The sequence below is a fragment of the Vollenhovia emeryi genome, unplaced genomic scaffold, assembly GCF_000949405.1.
Source record: "Vollenhovia emeryi isolate VEMERY1.0 unplaced genomic scaffold, V.emery_V1.0 DF939142.1, whole genome shotgun sequence".
Taxonomy (NCBI): domain Eukaryota; kingdom Metazoa; phylum Arthropoda; class Insecta; order Hymenoptera; family Formicidae; genus Vollenhovia; species Vollenhovia emeryi.
Genome location: NW_011967224.1, coordinates 1,011,592 through 1,029,248, shown reverse-complemented (window position 1 = coordinate 1,029,248; position 17,657 = coordinate 1,011,592). Strand labels below are relative to the sequence as shown.

General features: G+C 49.8%; 4 protein-coding genes across 5 annotated transcripts; 2 read left to right on the top strand and 2 right to left on the bottom strand.

Annotated features, from left to right (window-relative positions):
* Window positions 1-8: 8 nt before the first annotated feature.
* LOC105566780 lies at window positions 9-4,604 on the bottom strand. The gene is made up of 6 exons (XM_012021064.1): window positions 4,189-4,604; window positions 2,361-4,112; window positions 1,384-1,569; window positions 1,111-1,295; window positions 917-1,026; window positions 9-593 (listed from the first exon to the last, which is right to left on the bottom strand). The coding sequence occupies exons 1-6, from the start codon at window positions 4,249-4,251 to the stop codon at window positions 538-540; spliced, it is 2,352 nt and encodes a 783-aa protein (XP_011876454.1). The 5' UTR covers window positions 4,252-4,604; the 3' UTR covers window positions 9-537.
* Window positions 4,605-5,329: 725 nt separating this feature from the next.
* On the top strand, window positions 5,330-7,456 carry LOC105566778 (RNA-binding protein 40). Its single transcript, XM_012021061.1, has 5 exons — window positions 5,330-5,659; window positions 5,791-6,270; window positions 6,352-6,454; window positions 6,523-7,114; window positions 7,185-7,456. Exons 1-5 carry the CDS (start codon window positions 5,651-5,653, stop codon window positions 7,342-7,344), a joined length of 1,344 nt encoding a protein of 447 aa, XP_011876451.1. The 5' UTR covers window positions 5,330-5,650; the 3' UTR covers window positions 7,345-7,456.
* Window positions 7,454-10,981, bottom strand: LOC105566779 (adenylate kinase isoenzyme 1). 2 transcript variants are annotated; one of them, XM_012021062.1, is made up of 5 exons: window positions 10,760-10,981; window positions 8,793-9,019; window positions 8,070-8,195; window positions 7,807-7,992; window positions 7,454-7,712 (listed from the first exon to the last, which is right to left on the bottom strand). In XM_012021062.1, the coding sequence occupies exons 2-5, from the start codon at window positions 8,976-8,978 to the stop codon at window positions 7,641-7,643; spliced, it is 570 nt and encodes a 189-aa protein (XP_011876452.1). In that variant the 5' UTR covers window positions 8,979-9,019; window positions 10,760-10,981; the 3' UTR covers window positions 7,454-7,640. The 2 variants fall into 2 exon arrangements, with proteins under 2 accessions (XP_011876452.1, XP_011876453.1); XM_012021063.1 differs by lacking the exon at window positions 10,760-10,981 and adding an exon at window positions 10,171-10,401.
* Window positions 10,982-12,103: 1,122 nt separating this feature from the next.
* Window positions 12,104-16,578, top strand: LOC105566777 (T-complex protein 1 subunit eta). Its single transcript, XM_012021060.1, has 6 exons — window positions 12,104-12,307; window positions 13,411-13,671; window positions 13,890-14,219; window positions 14,939-15,411; window positions 15,500-15,769; window positions 16,051-16,578. Exons 1-6 carry the CDS (start codon window positions 12,305-12,307, stop codon window positions 16,337-16,339), a joined length of 1,626 nt encoding a protein of 541 aa, XP_011876450.1. The 5' UTR covers window positions 12,104-12,304; the 3' UTR covers window positions 16,340-16,578.
* The last annotated feature ends 1,079 nt before the right edge of the window (window positions 16,579-17,657 follow it).

The following is a 17,657-nucleotide window of genomic DNA, read 5'->3' as shown; positions in this document are numbered from 1 at the left end:
AATTTCTCACGGGGCGGGCGATAAATGATTCGTCGATTCGACATCAATCGACGAGTCGTTTCTCGCTGGGGAATCTTTTCCTCTAGTAGTGTGATCGCGTTAAAAGTGACAAATTTCATTGAATAATTCAATATTCGTCAGTGAAATCTTTCACTTTTCACGCGTTCACGCTAGAGAAGATTCACGATCGAGCCCCTGGCGTAATAAACTCACCCTGCAAGAAATGACTTGTCGATTCGACATCGATCGACGAGTCATTTCTCGCTGGGAATCTTTCGACTTAGATCGGGACAAAATCGAAAGCGCTATAAGTATATATATATATATATTTGATATAAACGTATCACAGATGAGTGTCGTGTGTCAGTCGAGAGAAATGCTACGGTAGTAGAAAATAAATCTATCGGAAGAGCCAGACACCGGTGCGTTTCTCTCGAGAGCGGGGGCAGCTGACGCGAGGCGCTCGCGCGAGATTCCGCTCTCCAACGGTGAAACTGGCAGGTCGCCCAATCAATCGTCGTAAGGCACTCTGTCACGTCAGCGCCACGGCTTCCGCACGGCGCCCGTGCTCGTGCTTCTCCTGATACCTTGATCTGCAATGCAAAATTATGTCTTCGAGTATGTCCATTACGGGGTAATTATCTGCGCGGCCGAGGTATCAACGTCCCCCAATATGAGACGAGCTCGTAATACGAGATAGCGGGGTTTCTGCTAAATTGATAGGCGTCATCTGTTGGCTCCGCCATATGACTTTGCCCTTGGAGTGAAATCTATTTAGTGGAAAATTCACTGCTAAATCGTGTAATCGTCGCGAAAAGAGATTTGCGATCGAATTTGTACGTCGAAAACTTGCTGCCCCGTGTTAGAAGCCTATCTCATAATAGAGGACTTCCCTCTGTGTATGCAGAAAGCTCACGCAATGTGTTCGGCAACATGAGCTTGTCCCTCATATCCGAGGTCCACGTCTGGCACCTGGCTCTGACGGGATTCCTCTTGACGACCAACGGTCGCTGGTACCTGGCCAATCTAGACAATAACGAGGGCACCGATTAGCCGCGCGATACGAAGCGGACGGCGTGCAAACGGCGGGAGAAGGGGGGCTGCGCTTACGTGGACTCGAATTCCTTCAGGTTCTTTCTGGCTAGAGTCTTCTGGGTGGCGAACGAGTACGATCGAGCCGAGGTCGGGCGCTCCGCTCGAGACTCCTGGATCTCGCGATCCTGCGCGATCACCTTCATCCTCTTCGTCGGCGACTGGGCGAACAATTCCACTATGTTCATGGACGCCGCGTCGCACTTGAAGAAAAACGTCAAGTTAAATTGTCAGGCCCCGAGAATACGCGCGGCGGAAACAACTTGACGAGCGGTGGAACCGAGCAGTCACCTGCAACTGGAGACGATGAAGAAAGTCCACCTCCGCCGATTTTAAGGGCGCGTCCACGTGCAGCTTGAGCATACACTGCAACGCCTCCCTGTATATCTTCTTCAACGTGATAACGCGCTCGGTCCGCATTAGTCTGCGCACCAGGTAGCCGCGCGCGTAAGCGTTGATGGTGTTCACCGCCCGTACCTGCGCAGCGACACAATTTTAACGTCGTCCTTAAGTGCGGAACATCGAAATACACTACGCGACGTCTACAATGAGATCTTCAAAGCATAAGATTCAAGTGATAAGAAACGAGAAGCCTATTTAGGTCCAAGGCAAGATAGCCAAATAATTTTTAACGTGTGAATTCTTAGCCGACGACAATAATTCCATCGATACGATAACTGTGGTATACGTTCGAAGAGGAACCGGCGCGCAGTACAGGTGGAAAAATGGTACAAGAATTCACATATTAAAAGCTACTCGGCTGTCTGCATCTTGCCTTGGACCTTCTCGTTTCTTGTGATTTTTAATGGTCCTGATTTAACTCCATTTGTTTAAGAAAGTGACGCCTATTCGAATGTGAGGAGAATAATCAACTGCGAATGCTCCGGTTTCACCAACGTTGTCTAACTTTGAGCCTAATTTGTTCTTTGTCTCTTTCCAACCGTTATGCCTCATCTACATTGTGTTCTTTACATCTGGAAACATTCTATTTTGTAGTAGATAAATACGTTCAAAAATTTGTGCAAGTACATAAGTTGTATATTATACATTGTACAGCCGTATATTGTGCGATAAGTTTTTTAAGCGTTTTGATTTGTTCATATAAAACAGAATGTTTCTAGATGCAGAGAGCACATTGTAGATTAGGCTTTACCTAAGAAAGAGACAAACATGAATTAAACCAAGATCAAAGTTAGGCGACGTTCGGCGAAACCAGGCCTCGAAGGTCTCGTCGTGGACGTCGCGTCGGGCACGTTAAAATTACTCACGTGTTTATCGAGATACAAGGTGTCTAGCACCGGTACACGCGTGGTATTACTGTCTAAGGGAAATAACTGCCGGCTCACGTTGGAAATGTTGGAATTCCTGTAAACGAGATCGCGCGACTCGCAACTGTTATCGTCATCGTTACCGTTACTATTGTCATTGTTGTTGTTGTCGTTGTTGTTGCTGTACGCGTTGTCGCACAAACTCACTTTTCTCGCAAAGTCAAACTCGTGAGCCGCCGGGGAATTGTCCGCGGTGAAGGACTGCTGCTTGAGCAGGTACAAGTTTCTCGAGGATAGATAATCCAGCGGACATATGATCATTCGATTCGACAGTCTGATGCTGCTGGGCGCCTCCGCGCGCCCAGCGGAACCCGCGCTCGACCGTCGCCTCGCCTCGCGACTCGCCGGTCCACCCTCGTCGCTCGACAACGATCGGCTCAGCGCGGCGGTCGACGCGACGTGCGCCCGGCGCGGCGTCCCGGTGGCGCACTTGCGTATCTCGGCCAGCAGGAGCGTCTGCTGCTTCTGGAATTCCGCCTGCAGCAGCGACTGCTCCTTCCGCTGGCGGTATATCAGCTCCATCATCTGCCTCTTGTGCAGCTCCTCGATCTCCTTGTACACCATCAGGAGCTCATCCGGCGTGGAAGACTTGACGCTTGAATCGCGACGCTCCGCGACACCTTCGGACCGCCCGTCGGACCGTTTCTCGTCCACGCGAGACACCTCGGGGCCATTCGCGGCTCCCGTGTGCTCTCCGCTCGACAAATCTAACGCGCCGGCGTTGACATCGCTCTCAGACTTTTCTAAGGAACTTTGCGTCTCAACATCTGTACTAGATCTACGATTATGTTTAGTCGGCGTGGCGTCCGATCTACGCGTGTCCTCGACCGCCACGGTACAACCGACGGATTTGTTTACGTGACGCGACTCCGTCGAGCTGTCGGACTCTCTGCGCGGAGACGCTGACTTCCTCGCCGCGCATTCCAGCTTGCTCAGCGCCTCGACGCGTTCCGCCGAGAACTGTTTGTTTTCCCACTCCGTCTTAGGCTGCGCGATGTTCCATTGCTTTCGCTGCGGCGCATTAGCGGCGCACGTGGGAACGTAGCCCTCACCGGTCAATTCCGTGTGCATGTGAGCGAGCAGCATAGGGCTGGGCGAGTCCAATACATAAGAGCCCTGCCGCGACAGTTTAAGCGGGCTCTCAGCTTCCTTGGAAGCCCCCACGGAGGAGGAAGTGTCCTCCTCGTCGTTGCTCAACGTTATCGGGACGATGTCCAGCGTTCTGGGCACCTCGGGCTTCCAGCTGTCCACCGAGGTCGCGTCCTCGTTTGGCGTCGCCGCCTCCGGCGCGTCTCTGATACATTCGCTTTCATCAGCGGCGGCTACGGATTTCGTGTCGTTAACAGCGTCGTTCGACGAGCAAGCTTCAAAGTGCGAGCGCTGTACGTCCGACACGGAGGCCTGCGTGTCGTCTCCGCGCTCGCCGGCGTCCTGGAGCACCGGCTCGATGACGGTCAACCTGGAACGCGAGTCGCTGTTGTTGGTGTCGCTGGTGGCGACGTCGCGGCTGGACGCGTCGCTGTCCGAACTGTATCTGACGGTCTTCAGCTGGTTCACCGGCTTCGCCGCGTCAGCCTGCGTGCACTCATCCTGAAAGACGCGTTCGGCGAGTCGACTCTCCCGCAAGCTGTCCTCCACTCGGATCGCCAGAGACTTGTAACGTCTCATCTCCTCCCTGGTGGTGTCGGTCATCTGTAAAACAGCGCGACGTTCAGCACGAAACGAGCCTCTACAGCGGGGACGATAAGATCAGCACTGGGGCACTTACTAGCGGCGGGAGAAGAGGTATCCCGTTTATCTTGATGCAAGACGTGTAACATTCCCGCTGCATGTCTCCGCGCTTTGACGCAATCCACTGCCGCTCGTGCGAGAACGCGATCCGATTGTCGCTGTTCGTCCACTTCTCCTGCTCCTCGGGGATTCTCTCTTTTCAAATTTGCACGCGCGACGCTCTCGTTATCATTTAAATACCCGGAGTGCGATTGCCAAGGGGACAGAGTGCACGGTAGACGTTCCGAGACTCGGCGTCGAGGACGCTCTCACGACTCACGGTTGGCAATGGCTACTTCCGGCTGGGACGCGTCTAGACGTTTCGTATGCCTTGGCCGTTATTCGTGCCATCCTGTCCCCCCACCCCCCCGATTCTTGAATTCATTCGAAGAAGAAGAAGAAACGTATACGAAAATTCTACACCGACAGAAAGGTTGAAAGTCGATTGGTTAAAAGCCACGCGAATAGCCAATCTAAGGCTGCGGTCAAGTTGTCGCTTCAAATACTTCCAACTCTTTTTCTCCTTTCTTTCGGCAAAGATAGAAAGAGAAGAGAAATACTTGGGAGCATTTGTAGCGGCAGCTTGACCGCAACCTAAGTAATCCGTGGAGATAATCGTTTCTACTTAAAAAAAATCTATTGGGCATATAAGGGACGGCGCGTATTACGATAATCCTCTATGCACTTTTCACTTGTTCTGCGCAAGTTCGATCCTCTCAACCCCTAATTGTTTCGAAACGTCGAGACTTTTAAAGAAACATAAATACAGGGCGTTTTGTAACACCCGCCTTATCTCTTGTTTACGGATGGAGCGGACTAGACCGAGTCGAAAAGCCCTCTACCATTTTGCAATTTTCGCAATAGTTAACGAGTTATTGATTGTTAAAAATCGCTGTCTTAGCCCGGCGGGACGCGGCGGTCCCGCGATTGGCGTTGCTAGGCGCGCGGAGAGTTGTTTATGACACGAGGCAACAGGCAACGACCGCGTATAATAAACAACTCTTCGCGCGCCTAGCAACGCCGATCGCGGGGCCGCCGCGTCCCGCCGTGCGTTTGAATTGGACGGTAGGCCGGGCTAAGACAGCGGTTTTAATAATTAATAACCCGTTAACTATTGCGAAAAGTGCAAAATGACAGAGGACTTTTCGACTCGGTCTAGTCCGCTCTGTCCACAAATGAGTGGCGAGGCGAGTATTACATAACACCCTGTGTACGCGTGTATAAAAATGAGCGATTCGGAATCTACAGTCGGGGTGTATGAATAATCTAGATGCGACACAACCGGAAGTAGCCAGTTTCTAACGCGACAGCGCTCGCGTCGCAGTTCCACTTGTTTACGTCTCGTCGGAGTTTGTTTGATTACATCCCGAGCAGTCAACTGACCGGAGGAAGAAGAAGACATCCCGAGCGAAGACTACTCCGGTTTATATCGAAAGTGCAACGGAAAGCAATCGTCGAGAATGATTCCAGTATATATAATATTTTCTACGACGTTATTAAATCGATCGGGGGACAAGCTTGCGCTCCTATAGATGAAAATTGATGTTTCTAACCTATTACTAGGTACATTTGATAGCGAGTATCCCGATGTATTTTCTAGGCCTGCGACACCCTGAGGATCCTTCATCTGCCCCCGCAACTCTCTGACGAACGGCGCGACGAGCTGATGCAAAAGTACGGGGCGATCAAGACCAGAACGTTGCGACCGTCTGGCAGGTACACCGTCACCTTCGCCAAATTCCCATCCCAGCAGTTCGCGTCCGAGGCCCTGCTGCGTCTGCATCAGCTCAACGTCCGGGGTCAATACCTGACGGTCGAATATGCCAAGAGATCTGTGCCCGCCGAGCTTTCCGAGCTGGGCGTCGAACCCAAAGCGCCGGCGTGCGGGGACGCGAAGACGGAAACCGTCAGCCAGTCTCACGTCCAGGCGTTCCTGCGAAGGTTGAACAGTTGGACGATGAGCCACGAGTTCAGTCAGCCGCCTCCGCCAAACCTGAGGTACAAGTATCTGACGCCGACGAGGAGCACATTGACCAGGATAGCCGTGCAGTTGCTGACCCAGCCGGCCTTTTACACGCAGGTAAAACCGCGGGGCTTCTTCTCGCGAGATTCTATTGTTACAGAATTTTAATTGGCAGCGTTACAGCTGCCGCGTGTGTAGGTGTTGCACTTGATGAACAAGATGAATCTGCCGCCGCCCTTTGAGGAATTGGAGGTGGAGTTTCCTATGCTCAGGGAAGTGTACGACATGGAGAAGTACAAAGGTATTCGATGACAAAATTAACAAACGATCGGCGACGATTGAATCAACGCAGCGTCCTTCCCTATTTAGATATATTCCACGAGCGCGCGAACGAAGAGGAGACTGAGGAAGAGGAGTCTGAATTAGAGTCAGACGGGGAGGGTAACGCCCGACCTCTAGAAGTCATCCCTGTTAAGAGGAAACGGCCGCAGTCCACGAGACGTTTGAAGATCCCGAAGTTTGTCAATCCCGCGAAAAGTATCGCGACTCCTTCGTCGTCGCAAAAAGTATTCAAGCCGGAAGACCTGTTCGAGTCCGTTCAACGCGGAGAGGCGAAAAATCTCAAGATTGAACTGAGAACTCTGGACACGTCGCTCGAGGCCACGTCTGCCAGTCGAGACAGCGCCGTGGCCGTGGACAGCAGCGGATTCGGTTTAATATTCCCGCTTAATAAACCTACCGAGGAAACGCAGAAGAGTAAGTTTATAACTTCCGAGGAATTGGCGGCCAACAAGATCTCCGCCAACGATCAGAGAGTGCTTCCCGTGTTCAAAAATTATCACCCGGGCAAGCCTTCCAATCGCCTCTACATAAAGAATCTCGCGAAGCAAGTGGAGGCGAAGGATCTGCATTATATTTATCAAAGATACGCCATCGCCGGATTGAAAGATATCGAAAATGAGTGAGTACTTGGCTGGTGTTATAACTGCGATACGCTGTCCTACAATGTATCTTTATTATCTGTATTCCAGGTACGACGTGCGCCTCATGCAAGAAGGCAGAATGAAGGGACAAGCCTTTATCACTTTACAGAATGACGTGCAAGCAAAGATGGCCCTCGAAGAAACGAACGGATACATATTGAAGGATAAACCTATGGTTGTGCAATTCGCCAAAGTTGCTAAAAGTTAGACCTCTACTTCAACTTAATTTATCTCGCGATATTACAATTAAATCGTCAGCTAACAACTTTTTAAGAGACAAACTGTTGGAATAAATAACGCAAGAGTCGCTGCGAATCGGACTTGAAGCAGTTCTATCTCAGTTTTATTCAACAATTAACAATCAAAGGTACCTAATTTGTACGCGTATATCTCACTTGAGTAAATCTCTAACGTCATCTAGAATGTAATGAACTTTGGTAACGACTTGCTTTTAAAGAGCAACCGATCTCTTGCGGCTCCTTAAAAGCTTACGGTGCAACGTGTCTAAGCTAATAAAGCGTCCAGCGCTTTTGTTACCTCGTCGAATATGTTTTCCACCGTTCCTTCCGCATTGATCTGAAAGGAAATTATTCGTTAATTTTATTAACAAGTCGGTAAGATACACGGTCGCGGAAGAAGTGAGAAAGCAGTACTGCGTATCTGAACTCACTCTGACAACTTTGTCCTTGTAATGCTCGACGATCTCGTTGTTCTTGGTGTTAAATATTTCGATTCTCTTGTTGATCGTCTCCTCGTTGTCATCCGCCCTTTGGGACACGGCGGCGCGTCCGAGCAGTCTCTTCTTCAGGGTGTCGTTCGCTACATCGAAGAAGAGAATTAGGTCGACGGGGCAAACCTGCGGCGAGACACATCGAGACGGTTCAAAGTGGTAGAGGTAGACAGGCGAAAGGGAGAAAAGTGACAGCCCCTTACGTTTGCCTCAAAGAGAATACCCTGATCCTTCTCACGGGGGTAGCCGTCGATGAGAAAGCCGGTCTTCGTGGTACCTTCCTCGCGGGCCTTGTCCATCTGCTCCTTTATGAGCGCCAGCACAATGTCCTAGCGAAACCACATCATCTTCACACTGAGAAAAACCGGGTTCGCTCGCGTAAGACGCGCGACCACTTTTTCTAGTTTTACTTTATCCGTGCATCCCTCAATCTCGCTTCCTCGCGACAAAATCCTATACTTGTACATTTTTTTTAACACGTTAAATGCCGGGCCGTTTCTCAGTGGACATTACTTGATCTTATTTTATCTTTGTAATGTCCCAGCAAGACCTAATGCCCAGAAAATGCCTAGTAATGTCTAGTAATGCTCAGCAATGCCACAAATCTATACACCACAATGCCCTCGACGGTTTACCCCTCGGCTCCGGCCATCGATGGCGCGCGGTATTATAAATTGTGCTATACGTGATACATGAATTATGCATCGGCTGATTAGGTATATATTCTGAAGATTTCACAATCAAGTTTTGTTTTGGCGCAAAACAACTACAAACGCCAAGTGGCCTGAATGGAAAGTTCAGCGTGGGGCCACGCGGCGCATTCAACGCGTTAACATATCTATATCTTTATTGAAATTAATGCAAGGCGCGGGGCAATTAGACGCGAAATGGAGCCAGTTGATGGAAATCCAAGTGACGTTATGTACCGTTGGCACGAACAGCCCCTTGGACATGAGATCCTGAAGCGACGCGCCCCTCTCGCTGCCGCTGGCGACTTCCGCCCTTAGCAGGTCGCCGCTGCTCAAGTGCAGGAACCCGTACTTGGAGATCATCCGGTCGCACTGCGTCCCCTTGCCGCATCCTGGCCCGCCGATCACCCAGATCGTCTTCATCCTGCACGCGCGACCTTCCTCTCCTCGCGGCGCACGCTAGACTGAAAAGACAGCGGCCGTTGAAGTCGTTAAAACGCAGAGGGAGAAAGAGACTCGGAGGAGATTTCAGTTCGAGAAATTGCGGCAGACTTTCAAGCGTTCCTTTTCTCTTTTCACGGCGAACGAGAGTCTGCGGATTTTTCGAATACAAAAGGAACACACGTGTACAGCCTTAGGCAAAATTATTAGACACCCTCGCAATCGTCGTATTGTACTGAAGTCTAATACCAGGAGGGTTTCTGTTTAAAAGTGGTTCACTAGAGCGCTCGTTGCCTCTATACAGTGTACAACTTTTACCGGTTTTCGCTGCGTCGTTTAACTTCGATCTTTACTGCATCCTTTGTCTCTTTATTATTCTCTTAGGCCCGATGTCACCAAGCGTCGTTTAGCTTTAATCTTAGTTTAATTCACGTTTGCCTCTTTTTAAAGCAACAGCTGAAAAGAGGCAAAGAATTAAGCTAAAGCTTAAAGTTAAGCAACGTTGCTGAAACCTTAGAAAGAAACGAAGGAGGAATTAAACCAAAATCTAAGTCAAACGACATTAGTGAAAGCCAGGATTGTGAGGTGCCTGATAATTTTGTCTAACAACAAATTAATCTCTTCACATTTTTCTACGTTCTACGTGCAAATTTCTCTTCCTTCGCCGCCGTGTTCCGCGTATTCTACTTGTCCGCGCTGAAACGGGGCGTTGAAATTGTCGCATTGAAAACCCGAAGGACCTTTCGGCACCCTTAAAAAAATAATTAACACCGAGCGGAGCGATTTCAAACGTATCGATCTCTCGCACGCTTGTCCTTCGCGAGACGCGCCTGCGCCCTCGGAAGGAGCCCGCTGACATTTCCGGCGTCTCCGTCACCTTGAACCTTCTCCTCCAAATGTCCCGCGGGGCCGCGTGCGAGATCGAGAGACGCGAGGGGTCCGGGCGGCCCTCGCGCCTCGATTCACGCGGCGTCGCCGAGCGAAGCGGACGCGAACTCGCGTCGCGGACGCCGGGCGGGGGGGGGGGGTGTGGCCGTGCTCTTCCGCGCGGGCTTCGCCCCCCAAATTGAAACGGAACGGAGGTCGGAGAACGGGGTTAAACTGCGCGGGACGCGTTTCAAAAGCGGCTACCCGCGGGAACCGCGCCGGCGGCGGGCGACGACGGGCTCTTTACCAAATGCGGAATCGGGGCCCGATTCCGGGCGCGAAATCTCCTCTCGCTCCCCTTCGTGTCCCCCGGGACGGTTCGGTTCGGCGGCGCGGCGGAAAAGTTGAACTGGCGACTGGAGCCCACCGTGCAGCCCCTCGGTAAGCCCGCCCGCGCGTATCGATCGTCGGGGATGTAGGGCTCGACGCGGAAATGTGCGGGCGCGACGCGGGAGCGCGCGGCTACGACTGATGCGGGACCCCCCGATCGCGCTCGTTCCCCGGGAATCGCGCGCGATGACAGAGCGCGTTGCACAATATCATATAAAGAGACGCGGGATCCACGCGAATATAGCGACGCGCTTAAAAATAAACCCCGCGGGGGTCCCTGTCGCGCGTGTGTCCGCGCCGGGGGGACGCGCGGACTCGCGCTCCGGGTCCGCGTTTTACGTAACTGAAACGTGAGAACGTGCCGTCGGTGCCGCCGCGTGCTAGAGAGTCCGCGTCCTCCTAAAGCGTCTCCAGTAGCGGCGCCGATCGACGACGGGCGTTTACTCGAGCGCGAGAAACAATTGCCGCGACGGGCTACGAGGAGGAATAATCGTTGGTTTAAATACCTTCACTTGCCGTGTCTGCGGCTCGCCCTCGCTGTCGCATGTCGCGACGATAGCGCGCGGACTCTTGGACCCGCAATGCCGCCGCCCGGCGCGCGATCGAGCGCTCGATAGAGGCGTCCTTGGGAGGATTATTGATACGCGGTCGAGTGTCCGTCAAGGATACACCGAACGTTTTCTAAAAACATATCGCGGCGACGTGCCGTCGCGACTAGACTTCGCTAGAGGCGACACTCGTCGCGCGATGTTTAAGGGGAATATTCATGGTCCGATCTTCCGCGGTTTATTTCGATTGTGGCGGTAATGAAAATCTGCACGGATATAAAAGTTAAAAAATATTTAAAAAGCACCATCGAACTGTGCGCGTGCGAACAGATCGCTGTAAGTCTTGAATGTGACCGGAGGCTGTACGGTCATTTTGTTTCGAATGAAATCGTAAAGTCATCTCTAACGCGGCGTCTACAATGAGATTAAGGCCCGGTTTCACCGACGGCTGTTTAACTTTAAGCTTAGCTTGATTCGTTCTTTGTCTCTTTTCACCTGTTACTTTAGAACGAGACAAACGTGAATTAAACCAAGATCAAAGTTAAGCGACGTTCGGTGAAACTGGGCCTTAAGGTCCGGTTTCACCGACGTTTAACTTGAAGCTTGGCACAATTCGTTCTTTGTCTCTTTTCAACGGTTACTTTAGAAAGAGACAAGCACGACGTTTCGTGAAACCGAGTCTGAAATGCAAAGGCCCAAACACACAAGAAAATTTAAGCAGTAGAACTTAAGACTTAAGGAAATGACCAATCGCAGTCGATTATTCTCCTCACACTTGACTGTGATAGGTCATTTTTTCAAATCTTACGTCGTAAAAATCTCATTGTGGACGCCGCATAAAACGATTTTAATGTCCATTTCCATCAAAGTGGATTAAGGCCTGAACACAGGAAAAAATTTAAGTAGTGAAACTTAAGACACAAGATATTCAACCAATCGGAATTTTCAGCGTTGCTTAAGTTTCAAAATGGCTGCTTACGTTCTCGACGATCATTGGTCATGCAGTTTTACTGCTTCAGTTTTTTCGTGCGCTCGGGCCTTTAATTAACGTTTCTTTTCAATGTCCATTTCTACCAACGTAGATTATTAACTTTAGTCTCGGTTTAGCTTACATTTCGCCTTTTTCCAGTGTCGAGAATTCGAAAGAGACGCAAAGCGAGGCTAAACCCCGATTAAAATCAATCCGAATGACAGAAATGAGGACAGTCGCGCGCAAGATCGAACCGCTTTGTCCCTTCGCGCGCCCGTTTCTTCCTCCTGGCCACGCGACAGGTGCCATCCGATTGGCCGAGATGAGAACCGGACGAGTCCGCCGGCGGTGGCGGCAGTGCCGTCGCGATTCAACCCGAACCTCTCGAGAACGCGTGCTTCCTGCTCGAGTGCTCGTCATCGCTCGCGTTCATCGCGTTCATCTGTCGACGATCGCGAGGCAAATCCAATTTCATCGAATTCGCCAATTCGCGCGCGTCATCAGGATTATCGCGAGAGAGGGCGGACTCCAAGATGGTAAGCTTCAACGGGGAGAGAGAGAGAAAACATCCCTGATCGCGGCCTACGACGTAACCCCACGTCGGTCTCGCCTTCGCGGTGCCGGTCGTCGAGACGACGCACTCGCGTGGTGGCCTCGTGCCTCATTTTCGCCCTCGACCCGCGCTTCGCCGCTGTCCGACGTCCCCCTCGACGGGAAACAACACCCCGTGACGAGCGGAGCCGGGCCTCGCGGCTCTCGCGGCCCTCGCGCTCCGCCAGGTCGTCGGCTTCGTTCCGAACTGATCTTATAACCTTATAAGGAAGCGCATTTCGCGCCGCACCCTCCGTCCGGCCGCGATGGCAGAGAACGAGCCGCAAACGCGTCAAGGGCCAGTTTCATAAACGTCGGTTAACTGCTAACAAAAGGCTTGTTTTCTGTTGCTACACTGGTGAACCAGTGCAATAAGTTGGAGTAAGACAAATATATTTTTTTTTCATTCTAGCTTACTGCGCTAGTTCACCAGTGCAGCAATAGAAAACGAGTCTTAGGGTTCAGTCGACTCCCTATCTTTTTCCACCTTATCATTTAAAGAAGAGACAGAGAATCTATTAACCTTCGGTTGGCGGTTTACCGACGTTTGTGACACTGGCCCTTAGGAAGGGACGGTTGACTAATGTTTGTAAAACTGGCCTTTAGACTGTCTAAGGCCCGGTTTCGCCAATGTTGTTTAACTCTAAGCTTAGCTCAACTCGTTCTTTGTCTCTTTCCAACTGTTACTTTAGAGAGAGAGAGAGAAACAAACCTCGACTTAAACCAAGATTAAAGTTAAGGGACGCTTGGTGAAACCGGGCCTTAGGACGCGAGTCGACGTCGGAGGTCAACGCGCACAGAATAGCGTAGACGTGTCGCATTCGTCGTTCTTCTTTTTTTTTTTGATCGCGGGCTCCGATCTTCGTTTTCCTCGCCGTTGAACGAACGCCGCCTCGCCCGCCTCCGCGATTTGCCTGAAAGGGGGAAAAAAGTATCGCGGTGTCAGAATGGAAAAATACGCGAGGGTAACCGATCCCCGTGCGTACTTGGGGCTGAATGCCTCGAATTTACCTCTTGGTCTTCTAATTCCTCGCTCGATCGATTGCAGCAACCTCAAATAATCCTGCTGAAGGAAGGCACGGACGCGTTCCAGGGGAAGCAGCACGTGATATCCAATATAAATGCGTGCCAGATTGTCATGGACGCCGTCAGGACCACCCTGGGTCCTCGCGGCATGGACAAGCTGATAGTCGATCAAAACGGGAAGGGCACCATCTCCAATGACGGCGCTACCATCCTGAAACTGTTGGATGTCGTTCACCCCGCCGCAAAGACTCTGGTGGATATCGCAAAGTCGCAGGACGCAGAGGTGAGGACTGTGTCGTTACTCTCGTCGATGTATCGTCCTCTAAAAACGAGTTTGGGCTGATTTTCGCCGCCACACAGGCTCCAACGAGGACAATGAGCAGTACTCGCAGTCGGATACTTAAAATCTTCATAAGATGATCTTTTAGATACTCCATAGCCAATGAAAGATTCCATACGGAGGCAGTGAATGACTAATTGAACGTGTTGTTGTTTCGACAGGTTGGGGACGGCACGACCAGCGTGGTGTTGTTGGCCGGCGAGTTCTTGAAGCAGATGAAAGGGCAGATAGAGGACGGCGTGCATGCGCGCATCATCATCAAGGCCCTCCGTCGCTCGCTTCAGATATCCAAGGATAAAATTAACGAGCTGAGCGTGAAGATCGACAAGAGCGACATGAGCAAGCAGATCGAGCTCCTGGAGGAGTGCGCGGCCACGTCCATGAGCTCCAAGTTGATACACCAACAAAAGAAACATTTCAGTAAACTGGTCGTCAAGGCTGTCATGATGCTGGACGAGCTACTTCCTCTCAACATGATCGGCATTAAAAAGGTACGCGGTCACGCTGGTTTTACTTTTACAAAAGATTTCAACCGTAGACTTGGACAAACAGACCGCGCGTCCCGTGAGAAGAATTGAAAACTGCGTTGAAACGGGAGAGCAATAGCCTGTGAATGTGTCTTTGTCCAATATGCGTCGTCTTCTCATTCTTAACAAGGAGCGAGAGAGAAAGCATCGCGCAATATCTCTATCCTTCAGTGTAATCTTCACATAGCGCGTCCACAAACATTTGTGTATACGCGAAAACTCTGGTACACAAGTGTTCACCAAGTTGGAGCACTATTGCAACAGCATATTCTTGACACCAATCAAGTGAAAAAGTCCTGTATCATTTTTCCTCGCGATAAACAGTTATCGAGATATCGTATAATTATTGAAAAAGTTGCCAAGTTTTCTTTGAATATCTAAAAAAATAGACAAAAATGTTTCAGACAAAAGTTGCTCCGGTTAACTAATGGAAAAAGATGATATAATAAAAAATGCAGGTTTTCATTTAAAAAATTCAAGATTAAACGACTATCCAAGGTCAAACCAATAATACCATCTTATGTCCCCCTTGAAACCATATAACTTTTGTCTCAAACATTTGTTTCTAACATGCATAGTTTTCGTGAAAAATTAAGGGGTTTCCATACTCTTTCCTCATCCTGTATAAGTCTATGGTTTCAACGCGCCAGAGTAAATTGACATTCGAATGACGTGACGTTCAGATTTCCGGAGGCGCGCTGGAAGACTCGGAGCTGATCCAGGGGGTAGCCTTCAAAAAGACCTTCTCGTACGCCGGCTTCGAGATGCAACCGAAGAAGTACGAGCAGTGCAAGATCGCGTTGCTGAACATCGAGCTGGAGTTGAAGGCCGAGCGGGACAACGCGGAGGTGCGCGTGGACAATGTGGCGGAGTATCAGAAGATCGTCGACGCGGAATGGCAGATTCTCTACGACAAGCTCGACCAGATGCACAAGAGCGGCGCGAAGGTGGTGCTGTCCTCGTTGCCGATCGGCGACGTCGCGACGCAATATTTCGCGGACAGGGACATGTTCTGCGCGGGCCGGGTGCCCGACGAGGATCTCAAGCGGACGATGAAGGCGTGCGGTGGCGCAATTTTAACGACGGTGCATGACATCAAGGACTCGGATCTCGGCAGGTGCCAGACCTTCGAGGAGAAGCAGATTGGTGGCGAGAGGTAATTAAAACGGCGACCTTCGTATTCGTTTAACCGCGTCGACTGCAAAACGATTCGGGTTCGTAACGCTGCATTTTTGCGTCCCCAGGTTCAACATCTTCTACGAGTGCTCGCGAGCGAAGACGTGCACGTTCATTCTGCGCGGAGGCGCGGAGCAGTTTCTAGAAGAGACGGAGAGGTCCCTCCACGACGCGATTATGGTCGTGAGACGCATGGTGAAGAACGACGCGGTGGTCGCCGGCGGCGGTGCCATTGAGATGGAAATTTCCAAGACCCTGCGCGATTACTCGCTCACCATCGCCGGGAAGGAGCAGCTCTTGATAGGCGCGGTAGCGAAAGCTCTCGAAATTATTCCGAGGTATATTCTCGTGCACAACAAGTGCACTTTGAATTTCCATTCTCCAGGAAACGCACTATTTACTTGTTCGCAATTTGCGAGAATGCACGTTTTTAATTCCACCTATCAAAAATATTCTTCCGCATACATTTTTTTTTTAAATTTTGTATCCCGATACGTCGAGCGGTGGTAAACGAATCTGGGTCTTTCACTTGGGCGAAGCCTGCTTCAAATTATCCAGCATTTTATGTGAACATTTAATATAATCGAAGTGTAGTAATGACGATAAATATCGGTTACAGGCAACTGTGCGATAACGCCGGCTTCGACGCGACGAATATCTTGAACAAATTGCGCCAGAAGCATCACAAAGGCATGCAGTGGTACGGCGTCGACATCAATTCAGAGGACATCGCGGACAACATGCGGTGCTGTGTCTGGGAGCCGGCGATAGTGAAGATCAACGCGTTGACCGCTGCCACGGAGGCCGCCTGCCTCATCCTGTCCGTCGACGAGACAATCAGGAACCCCAAGAGCAGCCAGGACGGCCCGCAGCCGCCGATGGGACGCGGCATGGGCAGACCGATGTAATCTGTCTGCGTTCGCTTAATTTCCTCAAAACTAACACAAGAGAATTGTATAACGAAACGGAAGCACATCTTACGAACGCAGGCGCCGTGGCGCGTCCCTGTAGCCTTGTCTCTCGTCATCTTTTGTACATGCTAATATTTATAATGAATTACAATGAGATAACGAGTGATTTCCTGTTTAAAATAAAAGCTTATTGTTTCTTAGACATGCGAAAGCATTGTGTCTACGAAAGTTGTATGTATAAACGTGTGTATCGCTCTTAACACTACCGAGTATCGGGACAGTCATTTCTGTTTCTTTTTTAATACTCTGTTGTCGGGGTTGGAAAAGTTACTTTACAAAAGTGTACTAGTTACAGTTTTCTAACTAAAAATGTAACTAGTTACAGTTACAAGTCACCAATTCTGAAAAGTAACGCGTTAAGCCCGTATCAGACTACGGATTGGGATTGGGATTAGATTGAAATTTAACCAATCACAGTAAAGTTTACTAATCTTAAGTTCAATAACTTTTACTCTGATTGGTCAAATTTCAATCTAATCCCAATCCGTAGTCTGATACGGGCTTAACAGTTACTCAAAAAGTAACAAACTGCTACTTTCTCGCGAGGAAAATAAAAATCTGCATTTGAATTGTAAAGCGTTTTTAATAAAGGCGTTTATGCGCAAGTGCAAGGCCTGATGCACTTTGTGGAGGTTTAAAAAAAAAATATATAAAGTAACTTCGTTACAAGTTACTTCCCAACCCTGTCCGTTGTGTAAAAAGTAGAATTCTGAAATTTTATAACATTTTCAGTCATTTGATCGATAAAAACTAGGGCTCGGATTTTATTCCGTTTTTCGAATAAACGTTTATCCGTTTACATTTTCTTCCAGAAAAACGTTTAAACGTTTACTAAACGTTTAACAAACATTTAAACGTTTACACGTATATTACAGCCTAGTAAACGTTTAAACGTTTGTTAAGTAAAAACACGTGTATTCAGAAAAACGTTTCTAATAAACGGATAGCTAATTATACGTATAAACGTGTTTCCGTTTAAACGTATAATAGCAAGCCCTAATAAAAACTCGTCAAAAAGTTTAGCATTCCATGTCTTGTACGTACAAGAAACGGGGTATTGATCTGAAAAATAGAAATCGTCAGAAGGAGACCGCTAGGTACTTCCAGTGTTAATTTTTTCACCCGTTCTTGCCGTCCCTTCGCGCGTCGAGATCCCGAAATTCTTCCTCTCCATTTCAAAATCTCGCGAGCGGTCGAGATCTCGGTGCGCCGACTCCGCGCGGTCGGCAAGTCGATTCGCGCGATCGATCAAACT